General features: G+C 40.6%; 1 protein-coding gene and 1 long non-coding RNA gene across 8 annotated transcripts in view; one reads left to right on the top strand and one right to left on the bottom strand.

The window, feature by feature from the left end:
- Positions 1 to 9,078, top strand: part of LOC129652598 (uncharacterized) — a 100,951-nt gene extending 91,873 nt beyond the window's left edge. For 3 of the 6 annotated variants that reach the window (XR_008714600.1, XR_008714604.1, XR_008714605.1), the window contains one exon: positions 1,436 to 2,319. This is a non-coding gene — a long non-coding RNA (uncharacterized LOC129652598). Of the gene's footprint in view, positions 1 to 1,435; positions 2,320 to 3,411; positions 5,594 to 8,169 lie in introns of those variants that run through there. The other 3 variants (XR_008714603.1, XR_008714602.1, XR_008714601.1) reach the window with 3 other exon arrangements.
- Positions 1 to 23,901, bottom strand: part of NELL1 (neural EGFL like 1) — a 1,034,994-nt gene that overhangs the window by 47,552 nt on the left and 963,541 nt on the right. For both annotated transcript variants that reach the window (XM_055581358.1, XM_055581357.1), the window contains one exon: positions 22,449 to 22,589. In XM_055581358.1, coding sequence (XP_055437333.1) covers positions 22,449 to 22,589 — 141 coding nt within the window. The remainder of the gene's footprint in view (positions 1 to 22,448; positions 22,590 to 23,901) is intronic.

Below are 23,901 nucleotides of genomic sequence, written 5' to 3'. Positions count from 1 at the left end.
TTATCTTTGTGTTTTCCACAGCACCTTTTAGACTGTCTCTCCTCTACTTAAATGTGCATACACAGGTGTTACCTTTGAATCTGATCAAACAACCCTTGTCCTTTGGGGGCCTCAGTTTTCTCTTTAATAAAGTATAGGGTTTGTGTAAAATACTTTCTGTGCTCTTACCCATTTCATCTTTATATGATTATTTTTCACCTTCATAGGACTGAGCTTGTAACTCCAGTGTTAGAATATGACTGGTGACGGATGGAGAGCAGGATGAAATGAATGGAAGAACCCAGTTTCAGGATTAAAAAAAGGATTTCTTAGAATTAAATCATTTTCTTGGACATTTACTGTTTATTGAAATATCCCTTGCCTCTCCTAATGAACATTTGCAAGCAGGTGCTGAAGAGAAAAATAATGAAGGGAACAGCATGGTTTTCCTGCTTCATTGGCAAGGTTACCCTTAGTGACAAATATGCATGGGGAATCCAGCCAGGGTGAAAACCAAAACTAACTCCACTTTAACAAATCATTCTCAAGAAAGCTGACAGATGAGAAATAATTTCTTATCTCTTCTATGCCAAGAAAAAGCCTTAGGCACCGAGAGGTTACAAAGTAATTTCATTTACCATCAGAAGCATCCTGCAACTTACAAAGAAATCAATGGCCAAAACTCATCATCAATAGTACAGTTCTCACCAAATAAGGTCTCATCTAAATAAGAGACTCAGGCTATGGCCCCTAAGAATTCAAAGACCATCCATGTCTCTTACTTCTCCTTTCACTCCTCTCTTTATTATGGACCCTGCCCTCTAGGAAGTCTTCCCTGGTGGCTCAGCGGTAGCAGGAGATGTAAGATACATGGCTTCTATCCCTGGGTCGGGAAGATCCCCTGGTGAGGGAAATGGCAACCCACTCCAGTATTCTTGCCTGGAAAATACCATGGACATAGGAGCCTGGCGGGCTACAGTCCATGGTGTCGCAAAAAGTGGGACACAACTGAGCATGCATGCATGACTTCCAGGGAGGGGTGAAAGCTTTTCTAAAAGCTTTGTTGCAGGGAAGGGAGAGTTACAACACTGACCTAGGACAACAACCTGGGCCACCATGCCAAGAAGAGCAATATCCACAGAGAAGACTAACACACTATAAACAAATCTTAATGTGATGTTATGGTGTCATTTCTTGGATGAGTCCTTCTCTTGCATCTTCTTTCTCTCTTCATATTTCTTCTCCTAATAAACGTATTGGTAAAAATAGATTGGGCTTCCTGTTTTGAAGGGATATTCTCTGGAAAGACCTAGAGGGCTTTTGGGAGAGTCAAGGGAAAAATAAAGCAAAGAGTAGGCAACTTGAACCCATCCTGCCCTAGACTTTTGAGAGGCAAGTTCTGTTTATTTTGAATTTGTCATTCTGTGTTTTTCTTTTTTTTTTTTTAACCTTACAGGAGGCAAAACCATAAAAGCCAAAACTAAGTTGGTTTCTGTGGAGCCCTATAACAAGGTCACTGGACAAAAATATCTGGAACTAACTGACCAAGCCCCATGGCAAGGCCACAAGCCTCTGGAGCTAAACCAGCCGGTTCCCTGACCCCACATTAGGTAAAATACCCACCTAACCAGTTACCTAATGCTACACTTCCAGAAGGAATTTTCTCTGTCTTGAGGCTATAAAGATTGGCTGCTGCTGCCTGCAAAAGGGGTCAGCTCTCCCCTGAGCCAGCCCACTCTTTTCACAGCGTCTCCCACTCTAATAAACTTTATTCTCCTCTCGATCTGCCTTGTATCTGAAAATTCTTTTCCAACCTGCACAAAGACCTCAAATAGTTTCCGGATAAAAAGCAAAGGAAGCCACACAGAGTCTCTCCTTGAGCAAACTCTAGTCAGGCTCCTCTGACTAGAGCCCTTTTCTTGACTAGCCCTCAACCTGGGCCTATAAACTGCTGACTCTTAGCACAAATAATTTTGTCCTGCCATGTTAAAAAAAAATTCATAAACTCTAGCATAGATTCTAACAGCTCAAGGTAGCATCCCTAAATTAAGGACTCTAGCCCCTTTAAGTTCCCTCATGGGGAAGCACAAGACTGCCAAAAGAATTTTCCAGTTGTCCCAGCCAACATCTGCATGAAGATAGGCCCCCGTCTCCCCTCCTAGTCTCTCTAGGTGAATAGAGACCTAACTGCAGTAAGAGCTGGTGAACAGACCCAGATGGGATTTATATGGACCAACACCCTCTTTCTGTTTTTTATAAACTTCTACTTCCTTGATTCTCCTCAAGCCCCTACTTTTCTTCTTCAGACTTGTTCATTTTCCTTTGAATGCTCAATCCCCTCTGCACAAATCAAAGTTGAGTTCAATTCATGGTGGACCCCCTTCTCTACTGCTGTAGTTTATTACTGATTAAAATCTGTCCTTGCTACTTTAACTAGAGTCTGATTTTATTTATCTTTGACATGGCTCAGGCTGCTCGAGTATAAACAAAAGGAATTTTTACAGTTCATTTGTGGTCCAGCTCAGCTCCTCAGAGTAAGCAGCAGTTAGGTAGGGGTCAATGTCCTCATTAATAATAGACATGGTTTCTCGGAGAGTCTTTTTATGAATTCACTTATTCAACAGATATTTATTGAGTACATATGATATGCTGCACACTATTCTAGGTATTAGGAATACTACTGCAACCAAAACAGACAAAATTCCTGCTTGTGGGAAGGTTACATTTTAATGGAACAGTCAAACAGTGAATAATTCTTTACATGTATCTTTTTTAGGGACCTGCAGATGCTTTGGTATTTCAAACATGACTCATTTTATTGTCATGATTAACATGTCTTTGTGAAACAGATTTCTATCTTTTTATTATGTATAATGACAATACTTTATCATATGTCATTGTTGAGTCGCTAAGTCATATCCAACTCTTTTATGCCCCCATGGACTGTACCCTAACAGGCCCCTCTGTTCATGGGATTTCCTAGGCAAGACTACTGGAGTGGGTTTCCATCTCCTCCAGGGGATCTTTTCAACCCAGGGATCGAACCTACATCTCCTGCATTGGCAGGTAGATTCTTTACCATTGAGCCACCAGGGAAGCCCTTTATTATATATAATAACAATAATTTATCATATTCTTATACATTTACTCCTTAGATTTTTCAGAATCCTTTCAAATCAGGATCTACTTTGTCCTTTCAAAGAACTTAGCACTACCATCACTTTTCCTCAAAAGAACCAAGCAGAGGGTCAAATGATTATTCCTAAATGTTTCTACCAAGTTTATCTCCATGATAGGAAAGAATGAACATTCACTTCTCTGAATCTTGGCCATACATAAAGGGGAAAATATGGGTGTGAAATGTATTTGAGTCTTGATGTTTTCTGTTTTAAAAACTGTTTTTCCTGCTATTTTTTCAATCCTGCCATTTAGTCAAGATTGTTATGGCAGGAGGAGAAGGGGACGACAGAGGATGAGATGGCTGGATGGCATCACTGACTCAATGGACATGAGTATGAGTGAACTCCTGGAGTTGGTGATGGACAGGGATGCCTGGCATGCTGTGATTCATGGGGTCGCAAAGAGTCAGACACGACTGAGCAACTGAACTGAACTGAACTGTTATGACAGAAAAAAATCATTTTGCCCTCAAACCATGGTTAAAGTAAGATTCTTCTTCTAGCTTTGTGTACTCTTTCAGCAATACCTGTACCTCACTATAAGAAATATAGGAACATGGCTAGAGCTTATAGCTAGTAAATTTCTGAGTTTGGACACAAATAGAGGCATCTTGACTTCAAGTCAGGCTCATTCCTCATTATCACACAACGGCAGGCTCCCAGGTCCACAGAGAACGAACTTTCTGCAAAGACCTAATGGAAAATCTCCAACATAGCAGCCAGTACATAGACCCTCCAAATATTAACTGGTGCTCATTATATGTAAAGGCTTCCCAGGTAGCTTAGTGCTAAAGAATCTGCCTGCCAATGCAGGAGACATGGGTATGATCCATGGGTAGGGAGAAGGAAATGGCAACCCACTCCAGTATTCTTGGCTGGAAAATCTCATGGACAGAGGAGCCAGGGGAGCTATCGTCCAAAAGGTCGCAAGAGTTGTACATGACTTAGTGACTGAGCATGCACACACTACATGTAAAAGGTAATACTAAAACAACAAAAGCAAGATCCATCTTTAAAAAACATTGCAACTAACTGAAGTAGATCGAATGCTCACTGTCCACCCTTAATGTAACTGATTCACTCGTTTCCATTTCTACTTCTTGGACTATTACAGTAGCAAGTTTCCCTTTTCCCTGCCTAGGTCTTTTCAAAGAGAAATTAGATTACTAGATCACACCACTCTCTCAATATGTCAAGGGCTTTTTAGTAGGAAAATGTCCCAGTTTGAGTTGCTTCAAGGTAATATATCTAGGAATTGGCAGAAAACTGAATTTGAATCTATATTTTATTTATATGAATCCCAAAACTAACTGCTTTAGTAAGTCATATCAATTTCTCAGCTGAGAAATTATTACTCATTGTGGCAGAGAACAGACCTCTGTTCTTCACATTCTCCTTCTATAAAATGAGACATCATACCAAACCTGGAGAGTTGTTTTGAGAACTACAGGACAAATGTTAGCACACAGGAGCTGCTTGGTAATGATCATGATCAAAAAATCAGCTGCTTTTGATGGCCTCGCTTTTTCAGCAAACATTCCAAGCAAAAGGAACAGGAGGAGCAAAATTGCACAGGTGCAGATAATCACAATGATACATGTATGATAGAGAGTTTGAAACTGTGGGATATGCTATTTACATAGCTATATTTTATATTAAAAAGAGCTACTAAAAAGTATCAGAGTTTTCACCACAAAATAAGTGTTTTAGAGGCAACTGTTAAAGACACTAATATTTATGAAATAGAATTCAAAACTTTCAACCCCTTAGGTTAGAATACAAGCCCCTTCATACTCTGGTCTCCACCTGTTTCCAGGGCTCCTCTCTTGCCTTTCCTCACCTATAACATGCCCATATATATATATCATGGACTTCATCCATATTGAAAATCTCACCATCCTTTTGAACAGAATTAGATCTCTTCCATGATCCTGTTCCCCATCCGACTAGTATCCCTGCCTGGAATACTTACCTTAATATCTACTTTGCCTGGAAAACTTCCTTCTCATCCTAAGATCCAGTGAAAAAGATCACATTTTCTGTGAAAATTCCCACATATATTGCTATCTCCACATGCTGCAACCCTAACAGGAGTTCCATTTTTCTTCAGTCACTCTATCTTTCTGTCTATGATAAACAGCTTTTTATTGTATGGAAATGTGATAGAGATGTAGGGTTTACTACTACTTCTGAACACACAGATTATACTTCCCCGAACTCATGAATTCAGACTGGACTGTATATCTATTTCCAGCCAACAGCTTGTAAGCAAACATAATGTGTCACTTTCAGGTCAAATAATTTTAGCAAGACTCCCTCCAGTGCTTTTCCCTGCTATATCAATGAATTCCCATGATCTAGATGGCACACCTTCATCATGTGTAGAGAGTCAGTTGGTACTGCTGAATGATGTCACAGAAGATATGTATCCATACCTACAGAGGACTTTTAAAAGAAATAAAGCTTTTGTTGTTTCCTTAATTTTTTTTTTAATTTATGTATTTAATTGCCCTGCCCACCTCCTCTCTCCTCATTCCTGATGCTGTGCCTAAGACTTAACATGAGGACTGGCATAGAGCAGACCCTCTCAATACATGCTCTTTGAATAAGCATATGCTGACAGTACTTTAGTGGGTTTGGGTACAATAGTTAAAATTCTCTGCTCGTAAACCCACAGATAGATATTTCACAGTGGCATGAATAGCCCCAGACTAAAACTATTCAACATTCATTTTAAAGAAGTGGTACATGCTGATGTCTATGTTGCAGCATAGATAAGATCTTTGGCTCTAAGACATTCAAATCACATATTTCTGTAATGAAACAATTGCTCACACTGCACTTCAAGAAGCAAGAAGCTGACAACTACATGGAATTCAATTCCACACAGTGCTCAGAAACTGAGAAAGGAAGGCAGGTGACTCCCCCGGAGACTGAATTGTAGATCTTCAGGTGGAAAGTCGGACTGGGAACACTGAGGCTGGATCCTGATGTTTCAACAGTGGTTTTTACATTGTTGGAGTCAGTGTTATTACGAGACCCTCAGTGAAAATGCGGTTCTGCTTCCTCCAAAAGAGGCATGAACACACATATACACAAACTTGCACATGGGTTCAGGGCATTCATGGACACCCTCTGAAGCCTTTCAGTGAAACCAAAGACAAACTGGTTTTCAAACTTGAGTGAACATCAGAATCCACTAAAGAGGGAGCATTAAAAAATAGATCACCATGCCCACTCCCAGGTTTGCCTATTCAGTAGGTCCGTGGTGGGGTAAAAAAATTTCATTTCTCACAACTTCCCAGCTGATGCTGATGAAACTGCTGGTCTAAGGGTCACACTTCTAGAACCTCTCTCCTAAGCGCCATGAAACTCAGCTTCCGGAGTTCACAGGAAGTAATGTTAGAAACTATTTTTAGAAACACTTTCCCCCTTAGTCATTCGATCGTCACTCATTTGGCACTAACTCTTCAAGAAGACAGAAAAAAAAAAAGTCATTTAAAACTCATCAAGAGGATTTTGCATGGTGTTAGCTTCAAGATCCTGTGCCAGAAAAATCAAAGGGCTTCTACTGTTGCTTGATCTTTCTAAATATGCCAAGATCACATTGAAAGAAGACCTTACAGAAAACCCACAATTGCACTTTTTTAGGGGGAAAAAGTCAGTCATTTTCTCTGCATATCACACAACTGTTACTCTCTTGTACAGTCACTGCATAACCCCATCTCTGCCTCCAAGAAAGCCCTTCTCACAGCTCCCATCCAACTTGCTTCATTTTTGCAGAACTGCCATTGGGCTGACTCACACAGCACAGAATCGTCCTGGAGCACCCCTGGAGACCTGTATCATCCTTCTTTATATCCCCAGAACCTAAAGAGGCAGCTGGCTTCTAATTACTGCTTCTGAGTTGCTGTAGCCAGAGACATTGAACTACCAAGTCTTCATTTAACACAGTAGAAAAGAAAGCAATCTTCTAGATATCATTAAAAAAATTACTGGTTAGGTTATAATACAAGAAAGACATAAAATACACTTATTCAAAGGAGAAAAAGGTGTCAAAACATAAGGACTGGGGCAATTTAGCTTTGGGACAAAACAGCTATGCCCCAATAAGCCTTTAGAAGATTACTCAATACATGACAGTTAACGTAAGATTACTCAATACATTGTTAATAATCACAGGAGAAGAATAATGCAAGAGACATAAAGTCAAATGATTGTCTTATAACAACATTAATTAATAATAGAAATGAATAATAATATAAAAATTGCTGGTACTTAAAGAACAATTATGTCCAAAAATGTTTCATTGCAGAACTAAGGGAAAAAAAACCCTCCCTATTTTGAACACATTATTCAATGATACTGAACAAATAGGTTTTCCAGAAACATTCAGTTCATTTCAGTCACTCAGTCATGTCCGACTCTTGGTGACCCCATGAATCGCAGCACGCCAGGCCTCCCTGTCCATCACTAGTTCCCGGAGTTCACCCAAACTCATGTTCATTGAGTCGGTGATGCCATCCAACCATCTTATCCTCTGTTGTCCCCTTCTCCTCCTGCCCTCAATCCCTCCCAGTATCAGGGTCTTTTCCAATGAGTCAACTCTTCGCATGAGGTGGCCAAAGTCCAGAAACATTAGAGGAGGGTTATATTCATTCTTGAGTTTTCAGTTAGTATATTCTGCAAAGTGCCAAATTCCACAGGATGGTTAGAGGGGAAAAGGGTTTAAAGCCAGATAAATTCTGGACACTCTCAACATAAAGGCTCTGAAAAGACCTGCCGTTCATAAGCCACCTTGAATCTATGTAATGTAGAATTTCCCAAATATATTTACGAGTAAACCCTCTGCTGAAAAATATCTCAGCATTAGTGTCCTAAGATCCAGACTCTGATAAATGCTCTGTTGAAAGCATCACCCCAGTCTGGTTTGAACAATTCATGTTAACTGCAGGGAAAAGGAAAAGCTTCGATTAGTGACAATTACTTTGTTCTTGTTCTCTTTTGCCAGGCAGAAACCAGGCTCTAGTCAAAAATACAGGCCTGCAAAGCAGGGTTGTGCTTTCAATGCAACCAGGAACAGGAAACTGAGAACATCCAGACCCCAGCAGCTGAGCAGAGTGCAAACCAGCTCCAGCTCTTCAAGTATCCCTGCCTTTCTGACTCTCAAGCTCTGGCTCCGTCTGTGACCCGATACCTTGCAGCAATACTGGAAGTTGCCACAGCTTCCACCTCGCAGCATGGAAATGCACTGATGACTGATACACTCAGGTGACCTCTTTAATGACCATCACCCTAGATCTCTCTCTTTTGTACAGATAGGTGATGAACCTTAAGATACAATGGTGTGGAGTAAAATCTTATTTCCCCTGTACACACAAACTAAATTTAAAAATTATACTCATCTGTACCATTTTTCTAGATTCTGCATGTATACATTAACGTACAATACTTGTTTTTCTCTTTCTGACTTACTTCATTCTCTATGCCAGACTCTACGCACATCCACATCTCTACGAATGACCCAGTTTCATTCCTTTTTATGGATAAGTAACTTTGGCCACCTGATGTGAAGAGCTGACTCATTTGAAAAAACCCTGATGCTGGGAAAGACTGAGGGCAGGAGGAGAAAGGGATGACAGAGGATGAGATGGTTGGATGGCATCACTGACTCAATGGACATGGGTTTGGGTGAACTCCGGGAACTGGTGATGGACAGAGAGACCTGGCATGCTGCGGTTCATGGGGTCACAAAGAGCCAGACACGACTGAGTGACTGAACTGAACTGAATAGTCCATAGTGTATATTCCACATTTCTTTATCCATGGTGGGCAGACCCAAAAGGAAGGGGATATGTGTTTACATACAGCCAATTCACTTCATTGTTCAGTAGAAACTAACACAATATTGTAAAGCAATTATACTCCAACAAAAAAAATGAAAAATTATGGGCTTTATACCAGGTGTGTATCTATTAGTACACGGTGAAGTAGAAAATGAGGCAATTATCTGAATAATGATCACCACTGACACCTTAATTTAAGCCTTTCACAAATTACCTACAATTAATATACAACTGACAGAGGCCTTTGAGGGAATAAAAAGAACGTGGGCTCTTTCACACATGGCTGTGCTACTTGATCTATTTCCCCTCATTTGCTACCTATAAAGGATTTCTGAAAGTGAAATGATACACAGTTGGCATTCAATACATAAAAATATGGCTTTTATAGTACCATTTTTGCAGCAAGACTTTATTGGGCAATAAAGAAAGCAATATTCCTGTTGTTTAATATTTCAAAAATATTAAACATGTACACAGTTCTTAGTAAGGATATTGATGAACACTTTCTGGAAGAAGAAATCTACCAGTTAATAGCTAGATAACCAGAGGCAATTTATCAAACATCTATGTACCTCAGTTTTTGTCCATCAAGCAGAGATTACCAAAATTCTCACCTGATGGGTTGTTTTGAGGATAAAATCAGTTAGAAAATGTGAAGATCTTACAAGACTGATGAATATGAAGTAATCATATAATCTTCCCTATTACTAATATTCATTTTTATATCTATAAACTCCATAACCTTTCCATCCTTCAAGTCTAATCACCCCCATGCAATCTGGTCTGACTATTCTCAGTTTCTCTTTGATTACTCTCCTCCCTAATTACCTACAAACTTACAGTTTTGACCATATAATTTTACAATTAATTATAAGGGCTTCTCTAGTGGCTCAGATGGTAAAGAATCTGCCTACAATGCCAGAGACCCAGCTTTGATCCCTGGGTCAGGAAGATCCCATGGAGAGGGTGAATTATCTGCATCCTTCCTAGCACCTAACTTAATAAGACCACAGCAGGCTTATTTTTGTGGATATAAGTATAACAGCATCACAATCCTTGTGAAGAGTTGTTTTTTAATAATTGTCTAATTTCTTCCTCTTCATCATTGCCCAGGTGATCCCTATTTAGATCAGAATTGAGATCCCTGGCTCTCCATACACTGTGCACAGCTTCAGGGCATGGCTCCAAGTTGTTTAATCTGCTCCACGGCTGGTCACACTTCCATTAGGAAAGTGTTTGTCATTGAAAAGATACTAATCCGGGCCAGGGGTGGCTTAAAGGACACTCTCTATAGTTAGTTTGAGGTCTGTTAGAATAATTCCCTGAAATGTCTTTCGTTTTAGAACTGAAGTGGATAACATTGCATAGTCCTGTTGTGTCAGCCCAGATAGGCTGAGGGTGACCAATGAACCTTAGGTTCACACCTGAGTTTAGTGAGATGAGTATTATTCTGACATCATTTTGTGAAATTATATTTTTGAAATGTTTATCATCAAAACTGAGGAAGGCCATTTGCCTTCCCTGAGAAGCCCCCCAAATAGACCCAATTTAACTTGCAGTTAAGCAGCTTCAGGCTTATATATGCATGGCTGGATGTGCAGGGAAGCAGGACACTTGCAGAGGTCTGAGAGGATACGTTTCTCATCTGCTTTAACATTTGCAACTCTGTGCTAATACCCACTATAAGGCCTTTGCTAGGGGACCCAGAATATCTCCTCCACTAGAAGTTGGGAAGTGTTCTTTCTCTGTTCTGTGTCCTGACTATACCAGTACGTTTCCATATTATTTCCAGACCCAGGTGGTATCTGTCCCTGTTTCTCTGTCCATTCAAAGGTGGCAATTTTATGCCATGCAGCTGAGGTCCTCTGAGTCCTCAAACAATAGCCCCACATACTTCACACTACTGCTAGTTAAATGCATAAAGCTATGTAAAACAGCAACAGGGCCAGGTGGTATCTGCTTTTGGGAAGTCCCTTAAATAATAGTTCATTTATTACTTGCCTGAAACCCAAATCTTAAGTTCTTTGGCAACATGTGTCAATTTTGAAGTTAATGAGATATCATTAAATATTATCAAGGAAGGTTGGGGGACAGGGGCTATTTCAAGAAAATACTTTGGCATGGAAAGAAACAGTGAACAATGAAAATACTATTGTTTGCAAAGAGAGAAAATCCAAGGAATATTATGATGGATATGTATGCCTCTGTCTCTTAAATTTTCTTAGCTTGAAATACTGTGGTCCACAGAGATATTTTCACCACCTGGTGCATCTCTACTCTGGAACAGAGGGAAAGCACATCTGAGCCATTTTTGCTTAAAAAACTTTTTATGCCAACTCCTTTCAGATCAGAACAACTCATAAAACTCATGTTTCTTCCCTTTTTGCTCTGCCTGTTAGGATATTCCTAAATGTCTTGTTAGCTTTCACGGTTAGTATGTTTCCTTTATTTTTCAAATATTTCCTTGTTAATAAGTCTATTGAATGTGTGTTCTTTGTATGTAGTAACTACTTTTAAGAAGCAGGGGATAAATGAATGAGTGAAAGATCAAACATAATTAGTTAAAAATCTACTTGGCACCAGTTCTCATGCTCTCGCTTCCCCATCCCTTGTTTTCCTTTTTCACTCAGATTCATATCATCAGAAATGCAGGGAAGGTAATGGCCTCAGTGGACAGCCAGGTGAAAGCACTGTCAAGGCTTAGGTGCTATCAGAGTAATTGTCAAGAACCTGCCACCTTGACATCCTGCCCCTGGTCTAGCTGGAGGGCCTAACTACACAGTCCTTGAGTCCCTTAGATAAAGCAATCCCCCAATCTCTTGATTCAGACAGAACATAGCAACTCTTTGTCCGGGTCTCACTCATATTCTCCTTCTCTCTTTGTCTCATTGGCCCCCAACTGCTCTGCTTAGCATCTCCCCTGTCTGTGGACTCATCACAGGTCCCCCTACTCCCAGACAGCTTTACAATGTTAACATACTAAAAGCAGAAGGTTGGGATCAAAGGCACTGGATTATGGCCTCTGTGTGCTGCTTACTGACTGGAATTTGGGTTGTTATCTTAATCCTTGGGATCTTATTTCCCTCACCTTTAAAATGACAATAGTAAAAGGGCTTCCCTCCTAAGGTAGGTATGAGAACTAAATTAGATAATGCATGAGGTTCCCAGACACATAGTATAGGGGTTTAGTTCAAGCTAATGGCTCACATTTACTAAGCACTTAAACCACAACTGCTGAATGGTTTTTTTCCCCTATGTTAGCTTATTTAATCCTCACAGCAACTTATGAAGTTGGCACTTCTGTAGATGGCTCACTGCCTGGCAGAAAGTAAGCTCTCCATAAATGTTAGCTCTTGTTAGAATCACTGTTGCTGTCTTCACTGGACAGACAAGGACAGTTAAATGTTGACTCATACTATCTACTACTTGCTAGGATTTTTACATATAGAAGCACTTATATTGGATTGGGGGCAGGAGGAGAAGGGGACGACAAAGGATGAGATGGCTGGATGGCATCCCAACTTGATGGACAAGAGGTTAGATGAACTCTGGGAATTGGTGATGAACAGGGAGGCCTGGCATGCTGCAATTCATGGGGTTGCAAAGAGTCGGACACAACTGAGTGACTGAACTGAACTGAACTGATATTAGAAAAAAAAACCATGAGGAAATATTATTTAATCATCGTATATGGAGGAAGCTAAGGTTTAGAGAGGTTAAATAGTTTGCCAAATGCAGCTCAGCTAGAAAGTGGCCTAGTTGCAATCTGAATCCCAGAAATCCCATATGTGCTTGAAACCTGCCTCTCCTGTATGTATCACACTGTTACTCACTAAGGCTTCATAATCTTCCACCCGCCTCAGTAAGGTTCATCATAGGGGGCATCTCCAGCCTCTACCTCTTTTTATTTCCACTCCTATGAGAACCAAGCACTGGGCAAAGACAGCAGAGCCCAAATCATTTGTAGACCACTTCAATCAACTCTGACACATCAATAAAAAGTGAAACCCCCTTCCCAAGAGATTCCAGTGGAACATTTTCTTTTTTGTTTGTTTGTTTTTTTATTTTTATTTTTTTATATACATACTTTTAATTTTATTTTATTTTTAAACTTTACAATATTGTATTAGTTTTGCCAAATATCGAAATGAATCCGCCACAGGTATACATGTTTCCCCATCCTGAACCCTCCTCCCTCCTCCCTCCCCATACCATCCCTCTGGGTCGTCCCAGTGCACCAGCCCCAAGCATCCAGTATCGTGCATCGAACCTGGACTGGCAACTCGTTTCATACATGATATTATACATGTTTCAATGCCATTCTCCCAAATCTTCCCACCCTCTCCCTCTCCCACAGAGTCCATAAGACTGTTCTATACATCAGTGTCTCTTTTGCTGTCTCGTACACAGGGTTGCTTTGCATGTTCACACTGGTTGCAGCAGCTGCTCTGACAAGTAAATCCTCACCAAGCTGTTTACAGTGACCAGAGAGCAGACTCCAGAGTCTGGGAACTTAATTCATACAGCCGAGTCCCATAGAGGAGACCATGACGGGGGCCCAAGAGGTGCCACATCCCAAAGAATAGCTACATGTCTGTAAGTTATAAAGAATCGATGAAGACAACAAACTTATCCTGATAAGTTCCATAAAACAGGTGCAAACACATGGCTGTGACAACATATAAGAGGTAGGCAATTTTAGTATTATTAGAGAGCTATGAGAGTGTCTCTGTTAATTTAAAATTCTTTCTAATCACTTGTTTAGTTCATTTCAGTCACTCAGTCGTGTCCGACTCTTTGTAACCCCATGGACTGCAGCACGCCAGGCCTCCCTGTCCATCACCAACTCCGGGAGCTTACTCAAACTCATGTCCATTGTGTCGGTGATGCCATCCAACCATCTCATCCTCTGTCATCCCCTTCTCCTCCTGCCTTCAATCCTTCCCAGCATCAGGGTCTTTTCCAATGAGTTGGTTCTTTGCATCAGGTGGCCAAAGTAGTGGCGTTTCAACTTCAGCATCAGTCCTTCCAATGAATATTCAGGACTGATTTCCTTTAGGATGGACTGGTTTACCTCCTTACAGTCTGCTTTCTCAAGAGTCTTCTCCAACAGCACAATTCAAAAGCATCAATTCTTCAGTGCTCAACTTTCTTTATGGTTCAACTCTCACATCCATACATGACTACTGGGAAAACCATAGCTTTGACTAGATGGACCTTTGTTGGTAAAGTGATGTCTCTGCTTTTTAACATGCTGTCTAGGTTGGTCATAGCTTTTCTTCCAAGGAGTAAGCATTTTTTACATTTCATGGCTGCAGTCACCATCTGCAGTGATTTTTGGAGACCAAAAAAATAAAGTCTGTCATTGTTTCCATTGCTTCCCCGTCAATTTGCCATGAAGTGATGGGACCGGATGCCATGATCTTGGTTTTCTGATAGTTGAGTTTTAAGCTTACTTTTTTACTCACTTGTAGACATTAAAAAAAATGACTTCCATCTATGCAGTAACAGACCAACTGAATTAGAATCTCTAGTTGTGTGATATCCCATTGTAAGTATATTTTAAAAGCTATGCAGGTGAATCTACTGTGAAACAAAGTTAAGAATCCCTGGTTCAGCGGGTAAAACTTCATCAGGATTTCGACAAGCAGAAAGTGGAATAGAGAGACAGTCAGGGTAAAGCATACAAGCAAAGGAATAAACATTGTAGGGTTTGAAAAGACTGGAAGAAATATTTGAGGAGGCTTGAGAATCCATGTTAAGCATGAGAGGGAGCAGAGGAAAATAAAGATTCAAAGGCAGAAGCAAATCATAGAGACTGACTAACATCCAAGGGAGTTAGAATCTCATTTTCAAAATATGTAAAATCCTGGTCTTCATACATGGCATTATTAATATATATTTTCATTTCTAAATGACCAAGATAGCTATGCCTGGATAAAAAGGAACTGCTCAGAGCTTCTGTGTTAATACTGAGAACCAGACTCCCACCACTGCCTCCAAACACAGAGTACACTGGACCCTACAGTAACAAGGCAGCACTCTCATCTTCAATAAATGTGAAAAATGAAAGTGTTAGTCGCTCAGTCGTGTCCAACTCTTTGTGACCACATGGACTGTAGCCCACCAGGCTCCTCTGTCCATGGAACTCTCCGGACAAGAATACTGCAGTGGGTAACCATGCCCTTCTCCAGAGGATCATCCCAATAAATACTAGCTAGTAGCAATGGCACCCCACGCCAGTACTCTTGCCTGGAAAATCCCATGGACGGAGGAGCCTGGTGGGCTGCAGTCCATGGGGTCGCTAGAGTTGGACACGACTGAGTGACTTCACTTTCACTTTTCACTTTCCTGCATTGGAGAAGGAAATGGCAACCCACTCCAGTGTTCTTGCCTGGAGAATCCCAGGGACGGGGGAGCCTGGTGGGCTGCCGTCTATGGGGTCACACAGAGTCAGACACGACTGAAGTGACATAGCAGCAGCAGTAAATCTTTGTGTGTCCATCTCTCCTGGAATTATAAACAAGCAAATGAGAGAGAGACAGGGAAACAAACAAGACTCTGATAAACTCCCCAAGAAGGATGATTCTGTCTGTCTCTACAATACCTAAACTAGTCATTTCTTCAACTGTATGATCAGTATACTTCAGGATAAAGAGGCAATGGGAAATCTTGCAAGGGTGCTGTTCTTTACGACATGACTAACCTTAGATGTTTACAGTAACTGATGAAGTCAATACAGCAGGTGTTATCCTCATCTAAGAAAAATGGCAAGGAGTGACATGTGACTGTTCCCTTAAAAGCCTGCAACTGCCACATTTTAGATGCCAACATATGCCATCCCTGCTATTGTCTGGGGAAAAAACATAGCTGAGTGCATGTTCCTAAAATACTTAAAAGAAGACTGTCTTAGATGCCACTATTGCTTTTAAATGTAAGCATTAGTAGCTGATGTTATTTACAGCTTATTTTATGTGCTAATTTTCAGTGCTATTAAGATACGTTATTATGATTCCGTATATTTCAAATTATAAATCCCCCAAGAACAAAGATCTTATCTTCTTCAAACCCATATTCCCAGAAGGCTTAACACAGTACGGGTGTAATGGTTGTTCTTAATAAATACATTTTTTCTGAAACAAAAGACTCACATGATGTTGTGATGTTCAGCATCTTATGTTACTCACTGCGGTCTACACAACTAGTTGTGTCAGCCCCAACACAAGATAAACTTGTCCTGATAGAGTTCTATCTAGTCCTGCAATCATCTGACACACATGCATTGAATGCCTACATTGTGTGTACATGATAAAGCAACGAATGTACAGTGCTGAAATACAGACAAGGTTTCTGCCCTACAAGGATCTGTACGATTGTGGCAGTAGACAGTTACACATATGCATATGCAAAATACATATGAAAACAAAAAAAATGCTATAAAAGGCATAAAAGAGTGTGATATAATGAAGCAACTACTTCAGATAAAATGGTCAGGGAGAGTCTCCTCAAAAAGAGGCATTTGAGCTAAGAAATAAATGAAGAAAGAGGTTTACAAATGATAAGTACTAGAGAAGATGTTAAGAAAAGGGGAACTTCCTACACTTCTGGTGGGAATGTAAATTGGTGTAGCCACTGTAGAATGGGCTTCCCTGGTGGCTCAGTGGTTAAGAACCCTCATGGCAAAGCAAAGATGTAAGAGACATGAGTCTGATCTCTGGGTCGGGAAGATCCCCTGGAGGAGGGCATGGCAACCCACTTCAGTGTTCTTGCCTAGAAAATCCCTATGGACAGAGGAGCCTCGTGGGCCACAGTCCATAAAGTCATAAAGAGTTGGACATGACTGAAGCGACTTAGCATGCAGGCAGGCACTGTGGAATGCAGTATGGAGGTTCCTTTGAAAAGTAAAAATAGAACTATCATATGATCTAGCAACTCCACTCCTGGGTATATATCTGGAAACACAAAAACTTCAATGTGAAAAGATACATGCATTCAATGTTCATCAGATCAGATCAAATTAGTTGCTTAGTCATGTCTGACTCTTTGCGACCCCATGAATCGCAGCATGCCAGGCCTCCCTGTCCATCACGAACTCCCGGAGTTCACTGAGACTCACGTCCATCGAGTCAGCGATGCCATCCAGCCATCTCATCCTCTGTCGTCCCCTTATCCTCCTGCCCTCAATCCCTCCCAGCATCAGTGTCTTTTCCAATGAGTCAACTCTTCACATGAGGTGGCCAAAGTACTGGAGTTTCAGCTTCAGCATCATTCCTTCCAAAGAAATCCCAAGGCTGATCTCCTTCACAATGGACTGGTTGCATCTCCTTGCAGTCCAAGGGACTCTCAAGAGTCTTCTCCAACACCTCAGTTCAAAAGCATCAATTCTTCGGCGCTCAGCCTTCTTCACAGTCCAACTCTCACATCCATACATGACCACAAGAAAAACCATAGCCTTGACTAGATGAACCTTTGTTGGCAAAGTAATGTCTCTGCTTTTGAATATGTTATCTAGGTTGGTCATAACTTTCCTTCCAAGGAGTAAGCGTCTTTTAATTTCATGGCTGCAGTCACCATCTGTAGTGATTTTGGAGCCCAGAAAAATAAAGTGACACTGTTTCCACTGTTTCCCCATCTTTTAGCCATGAAGTGGTGGGACTGGATGCCATGATCTTCGTTTTCTGAATGTTGAGCTTTAAGCCAACTTTTTCACTGTCCACTTTCTTTCATCAAGAGGCTTTTGAGTTCCTCTTCACTTACTGCCATAAGGGTGGTGTCATCTGCATATCTGAGGTTATTGATATTTCTCCCAGCAATCTTGATTCCAGTTTGTGTTTCTTCCAGTCCAGCGTTTCTCATGATGTACTCTGCATATAAGTTGAATAAACACGGTGACAATATACAGCCTTGACGAATTCCTTTTCCTATTTGGAACCAGTCTGTTGTTCCATGTCCAGTTCTAACTGTTGCTTCCTGACCTGCATACAGATTTCTCAAGAGGCAGATCAGGTGGTCTGGTATTCCCATCTCTTTCAGAATTTTCCACAGTTTATTGTGATCCACACAGTCAAAGGCTTTGGCATAGTCAATAAAGTAGAAATAGATGTTTTTCTGGAACTCTCTTGCTTTTTCCATGATCCAGCAGATGTTGGCAATTTGATCTCTGGTTCCTCTGCCTTTTCTAAAACCAGCTTGAACATCTGGAAGTTCACAGTTCACATATTGCTGAAGCCTGGCTTGGAGAATTTTGAGCATTACTTTACTAGCATGTGAGATGAGTGCAATTGTGCAGTAGTTTGAGCATTCTTTGGCATTACCTTTCTTTGGGATTGGAATGAAAACTGACCTTTTTCCAGTCCTGTGGCCACTGCTGAGTTTTCCAAATTTGCTGGCATATTGAGTGCAGCACGTTCACAGCATCACCTTTCAGGATTTGGAATAGCTCAACTGGAATTCCATCACCTCCACTAGCTTTGTTCGTAGTGATGCTTTCTAAGGCCCACTTGACTTCACATTCCAGGATAGTAGCACTTATTTGCAAAAGGCAAGATATGGAAACAACTCAAATGTCCATCAACAAATGATCAACTTAATAAGATGTGGTATATATGTGTGTGTACACACATACACATAATGGAATATTACTCAGTCATAAAGAAGGAACAAACTACTGCCTTTTGCAGCAACATGGATGGATGTAGAGAACATTATACTAAGTGATATGTCAGAGAAAGAAAAACAATATATGATATCAATTACATGTAGAATCTAAAAAAAAAATGATACAAATGAACTTATTTACAAAACAGACACACAAACATGGAAAACAAACTTTGGGATACCAAAAGGGAAGTGGAAGGAGGGAGGGACAAATAGGAGTATGAGATTAATAGATACCAACTACTATACATAAAAGATAATAAATATTTGTTGTATAGCACCAGAAATTATTTCCAGTATCTTGTAATTATTTTTAATGGAATATAATCTGCAAAGAAAAAAAAAAATCACTATGCTATACACAGGCTTCCCAGGTGGTGCTAGTGGTAAAGAACCCGTCTGCCAATGCAGGAGACATCAAAGATGTGAGTTCGATCCCTGGGTTTGGAAGATCCCCTGGAGAAGGGCCTGCTACTCACTCCAGCATTCTTGCCTGGAGAATCCCATGGACAGAGGAGCCTGGCAGACTACAGTCCATAGGGTTGCAAAGAGTCCGGCATGACTGAAGCAACTTAGCACACATGCATGCTATACATGTGAAATTAACACAACATTGTAAATCAGCTATATTTCATTTTAAAAACATGCAAGAAAACAGATAGTGAGTGTTCCAGGCAGTGTTTAAGCAAAGGCAAAGGCCCTAAAACCAAGTGATTTCACTGTCACGTGCAAGACATGCAAAGATCAGAAAGGCTAACATATATAAGAGAAAGCCCAATAAGTGGACAGGGACAATGTCACCTAAAGCCTGGAGGAAAGACCATGAAAAGAGTTAGAAATTTATTTTACATTTACTGGGAAGGCATTAGAAGGATATACCATGAAAGTGATATGCTCAGATTTATACATCTATTATGCCAAGAAATATTCTGAACCAAGAGTGCTTTCAATTACCAAGAGGGAAAAAAAAAACAAAAACCTAAATGATGGTCAGATTCCTGTTCTTAGTAAGACTCATTTACAAAGCTATTTTTAGTGAGGAAATGAAAGGGAATTCAGATGAACAATTATCCAAATTTAAAATGTTACTAATTAAAACAACCCTAGTTCCTTGCCAAGGACTCCAGCTCACCAATGTTTTCCTGTGCAGAGCTGGAATCAGTTCATGGATGAAGAAAGTGCATCCCCGGGGAGGCAGAGCTCTGTTCCCCCAGGCACACCACTCAGCATGGCAGAGAGAAATCAGTAGGTGAGGTGGCCATGGCATCTGTCATCCTAGCAGGGACATTTATGACAGTGACAGGGCATGACTGATAATTACATCAGAGGAGGTATAAAGTGGGGTTGTCCCGGGCATTTGGGATGTAGGGTCACCTTTGACCTAGGGTTACGTCCCTACTTGTACCAAATAAGCTGTGAGGCCAGAAGCAAGGTGTTACTCTTTCTGTGACTGTATTTCTTTATTGGACAGATGAACTATGGTTGCATTTTTTCATTTACTGAACACCAATTACCAAAGCATCTCGCTGGAGAGACAGAACAATGAACCTTATTTTATGTTTGCAGACTAGTACAAGAACAATAAACTGAACAGTAGAACAGCTACAGAAACATATGCCAGAATAGAAGCTCTAGAGTTAGCAGAGGAGAGGACTGATAACTCCTATGAAGATTTCAGAGAACGCTTCATGGCGATCTGGTAAAATCTGAGCTGAAGTTAGAGAAATGAGCAGAAATTCATTTTCAAATCAACATGATCAGGAAAAGAGAGGGTCATTCCTGAGTCAGAGCTCTGCTCCATTCCACCCACAGAGGGTCGGCACGTGCAAAGATACAGAAGTGTGTGACACCGTGGTGGTCAATTGTATCAACGAGGTGATCTCTATGGTCTCTCATGAACAAAAAGCTAAGCATCCCACATTTATTGGTATCAAATACAGTTTTTAAAAGTGAAAGTTTTTAGTCCCCGAATGTAATATCACATATATCAAAATTATATCTTTCTATCTCCAATCTGTTCAGTTCAGTTCAGTCGCTCAGTCATGTCTGACTCTTTGCAATCCCATGAATCACAGCACGCCAGACCTCCCTGTCCATCACCAACTCCCAGAGTTCACCCAGACTCATATGCATCAAGCCAGTGATGCCATCCAGCCATCTCATCCTCTGTCTCCCCATTCTCCTCCTGCTCCCAATCCCTCCCAGCATCAGAGTCTTTGCCAACGAGTCAACTCTTCGCATGAGGTGGCCAAAGTACTGGAGTTTCAGCTTAGGCATCATTCCTTCCAAAGAAATCCCAGGGCTGATCTCCTTCAGAATGGACTGGTTGGATCTCCTTGCAGTCCAAGGGACTCTCAAGAGTCTTCTCCAACACCACAGTTCAAAAGCATCAATTCTTTGGCGCTCAATAACAATAGCTATTTGATCTATTCCTATTTACATAACATCTATCTACTACGAGTTGCATATATACAGAAGTTCCTGGCCATGGAGTAAAGGAAGTATATGAAGACCCAGGATAAATGCAAAGCTCTCCGTGAAGTTGCAAATCATTGCTTTAACAATAAAAAGAATAGGGATGGAGTATGAGACAGAGTGCTGAGTATGCAGAAACATATGACCATTTCCATTTTACACACAAGATAACTGAGGTACAGTTTAGAGAAGATCTTGCAGCATACTTAGTCATGGCAGAGCTGGAATCTGACTGCAGGGGAGTCTGGCTTAAGGGTCTATGTCTGCAACAACTATGCTGCATGCCTTTCAACAGTAATACCAAGACTGCAATGGACAAGCTGTGTGCTTACTGTTCCCTAATTCATCTTTGCTTCAGAGCCCATCTCAGGGCAGAAGTTGCAAAAACACTGATTGGTTCTTAGAAGCAACCTTTAGAAAAAAAAAAGATACGCGGTGAGCAGAGACAATGGATTTTCAAAATCAAATTTCCACTTTCTAATTCAGCATTCTGAACTTTGAGAACCCATGGTCAGAATGCTTGCCCTCTGGGTCAGCTCAAATCAGCATTAAGAATTCAGCTGAGTCCACATGACATGAAATAACTGGATTGGTTAAGGTTCTCATGGAAACAATTACATTCTTGATCAGTTGTTTGGATTTCATGAAAGGTATAAGGTCTCAAAGGTGAAGAACTCCATCTGCTAACTTCCTCTGTTCAGCTGGTAACAGAACCACAAGCAGAAAAGAGATTAAAGGAGACCTTGCAAAGATGATGGCAGCAATAATAGCAACAATAATAAGGTTAATTTGACTCTATTATATTTGTGCATCAATCCAAAGCTTATAATCTTTAAATATATGGCATCCCATTTAAATCTAATAATATAAATATGTGCATTATTATCCACATTTTTATATATTCACAGATGAAGGCTCAGAGAGGTGCAGTGACATTTGTAGTACAAGAGCTGAGATTTAAACTGAACTTTCTATGTCCAGTAATATTTCCTTTTCTCCCACAGCTGCATCTCAAACTGCAAAAAATTCTAGCAAGTCATCATGGTTTCCTTCAGAAAGAACTAAACACCACAGCCTACAGACTCAGGCTTTGTCCTCTGACTGCCCTAGTTTTTGAATAATAGTTCTAAAACTCTACATTGCATAATCCCTGGCCTGATCCCTGAATTATAGAGGGAGCAAATTTGAGAACTGATGAGTTTAACCAGTGAGGGGTCATATTTTAACACTGGGAGCTGAATAGACTACCAAAGCAGGCTGCCGCTCCTACAAAAGTCCAGAGGGATGGAGGGCATGGCTGAAAGCTGCTTACCAATACAGGACTCCCCGGACAGTGAATAGGTCCCATCGTCATGGAAACCGCTTCTGCACTCACAGTGGTACCACCCTGGTAGGTTAACGCAGCGGGAATGGTTGTGGCACTCAATGATCCCCTCTGTACATTCATCAATATCTGCCTCAGAGAAAAACACAAGCCCACCAGGACATTAATTTCTTTTGACACTAACCTTTTAATAAACACCTAACACACCTAACACATTCATGTCAACATACTGATTAAAACTGGTAATTCACCTAAAATGAAAGTTACTGGAAGAACCAAGTCCCATCTTTTTCCCCAGAATTCAAACAAAATGAAAGCTTCAGTTTTCGGATGCTCTCTCATGAATTGAACAATGGATGAGAGCTGATGGTCAAGAAGACATCTCTAACTGCATATGCTGAATCACCAAAAACTAAATTGAGGATGTCTGACACAGGTCTGTCATTCAGAGAATATGATTCTTCTCTAAATTGATGATTCCAAAAGAGTAACTCCAGATATTGCTTGGTATTCTTTGAAAATATCTGTGAACAAATAAGTCCAGGAAACTCTATCTTAAACAGTGTTAAGCTAATGATTTTTAGATTTCAGTCTCAGAGATTTAACATATTTATATGCCCTGTAACTTGGAGAGGAGAATCATAATAGGCACTGTTTCCCATATTTATTTGTCTGCAGAGTGCTTTTTCTTTGGATTGTAGCTTATGAAACTAAGGTTTGGGGGAGCACAATTTGGGAACTACTGTTCTATCTCTCTCTACAACTGCCGATTCACTAAATGACTTGATTTATGATAGTCAATCAGAGCTACTCATTCTTCAGTCATCCCTCATTAAAGGAAGTATTCAAGGCTCTCTTTGCTCTAGAATCTGGCTTCATAGAATCAGCAAATTCATGGATCACTCAGATTCTCTAGCCCAAAGACTTGCCTCTGAGCTGAAGGAAAGTGACACCCCTGCAGAAAGATGAGCTGTTGATTGTCATGGTAGGCTCAGCTTATCCTACATAGCTTTTTCAGGTAATTATTTCTTGGAATATAGCAATTGCTGGCTGGGAATCTTCCCCTATTTCTCCTGGAAATACCTATACTACAGCAGTCTTACATAAAAAGAAATTAAACTAATACTAATATATAGCACATGAAAACCACATGATAGAATGAAAACCATAGTCACAGAAACTAATCAAACTATTCACACGGGCCACAGCCTTGTTTGACCCAATGAAACTATGAGCCATGCCATGTAGGGTGACTCAAGATGGACGGGTCATGGTGGAGACTTCTGACAAAATGTGGTCCACTGGAGAAGGGAATGGCAAACCACTTCAGTATTCGTGCCTTGAGAACCCCATAAACAGTATGAAAAAGCAAAAAGATAGGACACTGAAAGATCAACTTCCCAGGTCAGTAGGTGTCCAACATGCTACTGGAGAAGAGTGG

Source organism: Bubalus kerabau, chromosome 5, assembly GCF_029407905.1.
Source record: "Bubalus kerabau isolate K-KA32 ecotype Philippines breed swamp buffalo chromosome 5, PCC_UOA_SB_1v2, whole genome shotgun sequence".
In the NCBI taxonomy this organism is placed as follows: Eukaryota; Metazoa; Chordata; class Mammalia; order Artiodactyla; family Bovidae; genus Bubalus; species Bubalus kerabau.
This window is presented reverse-complemented; position numbering and strand designations above follow the sequence as displayed.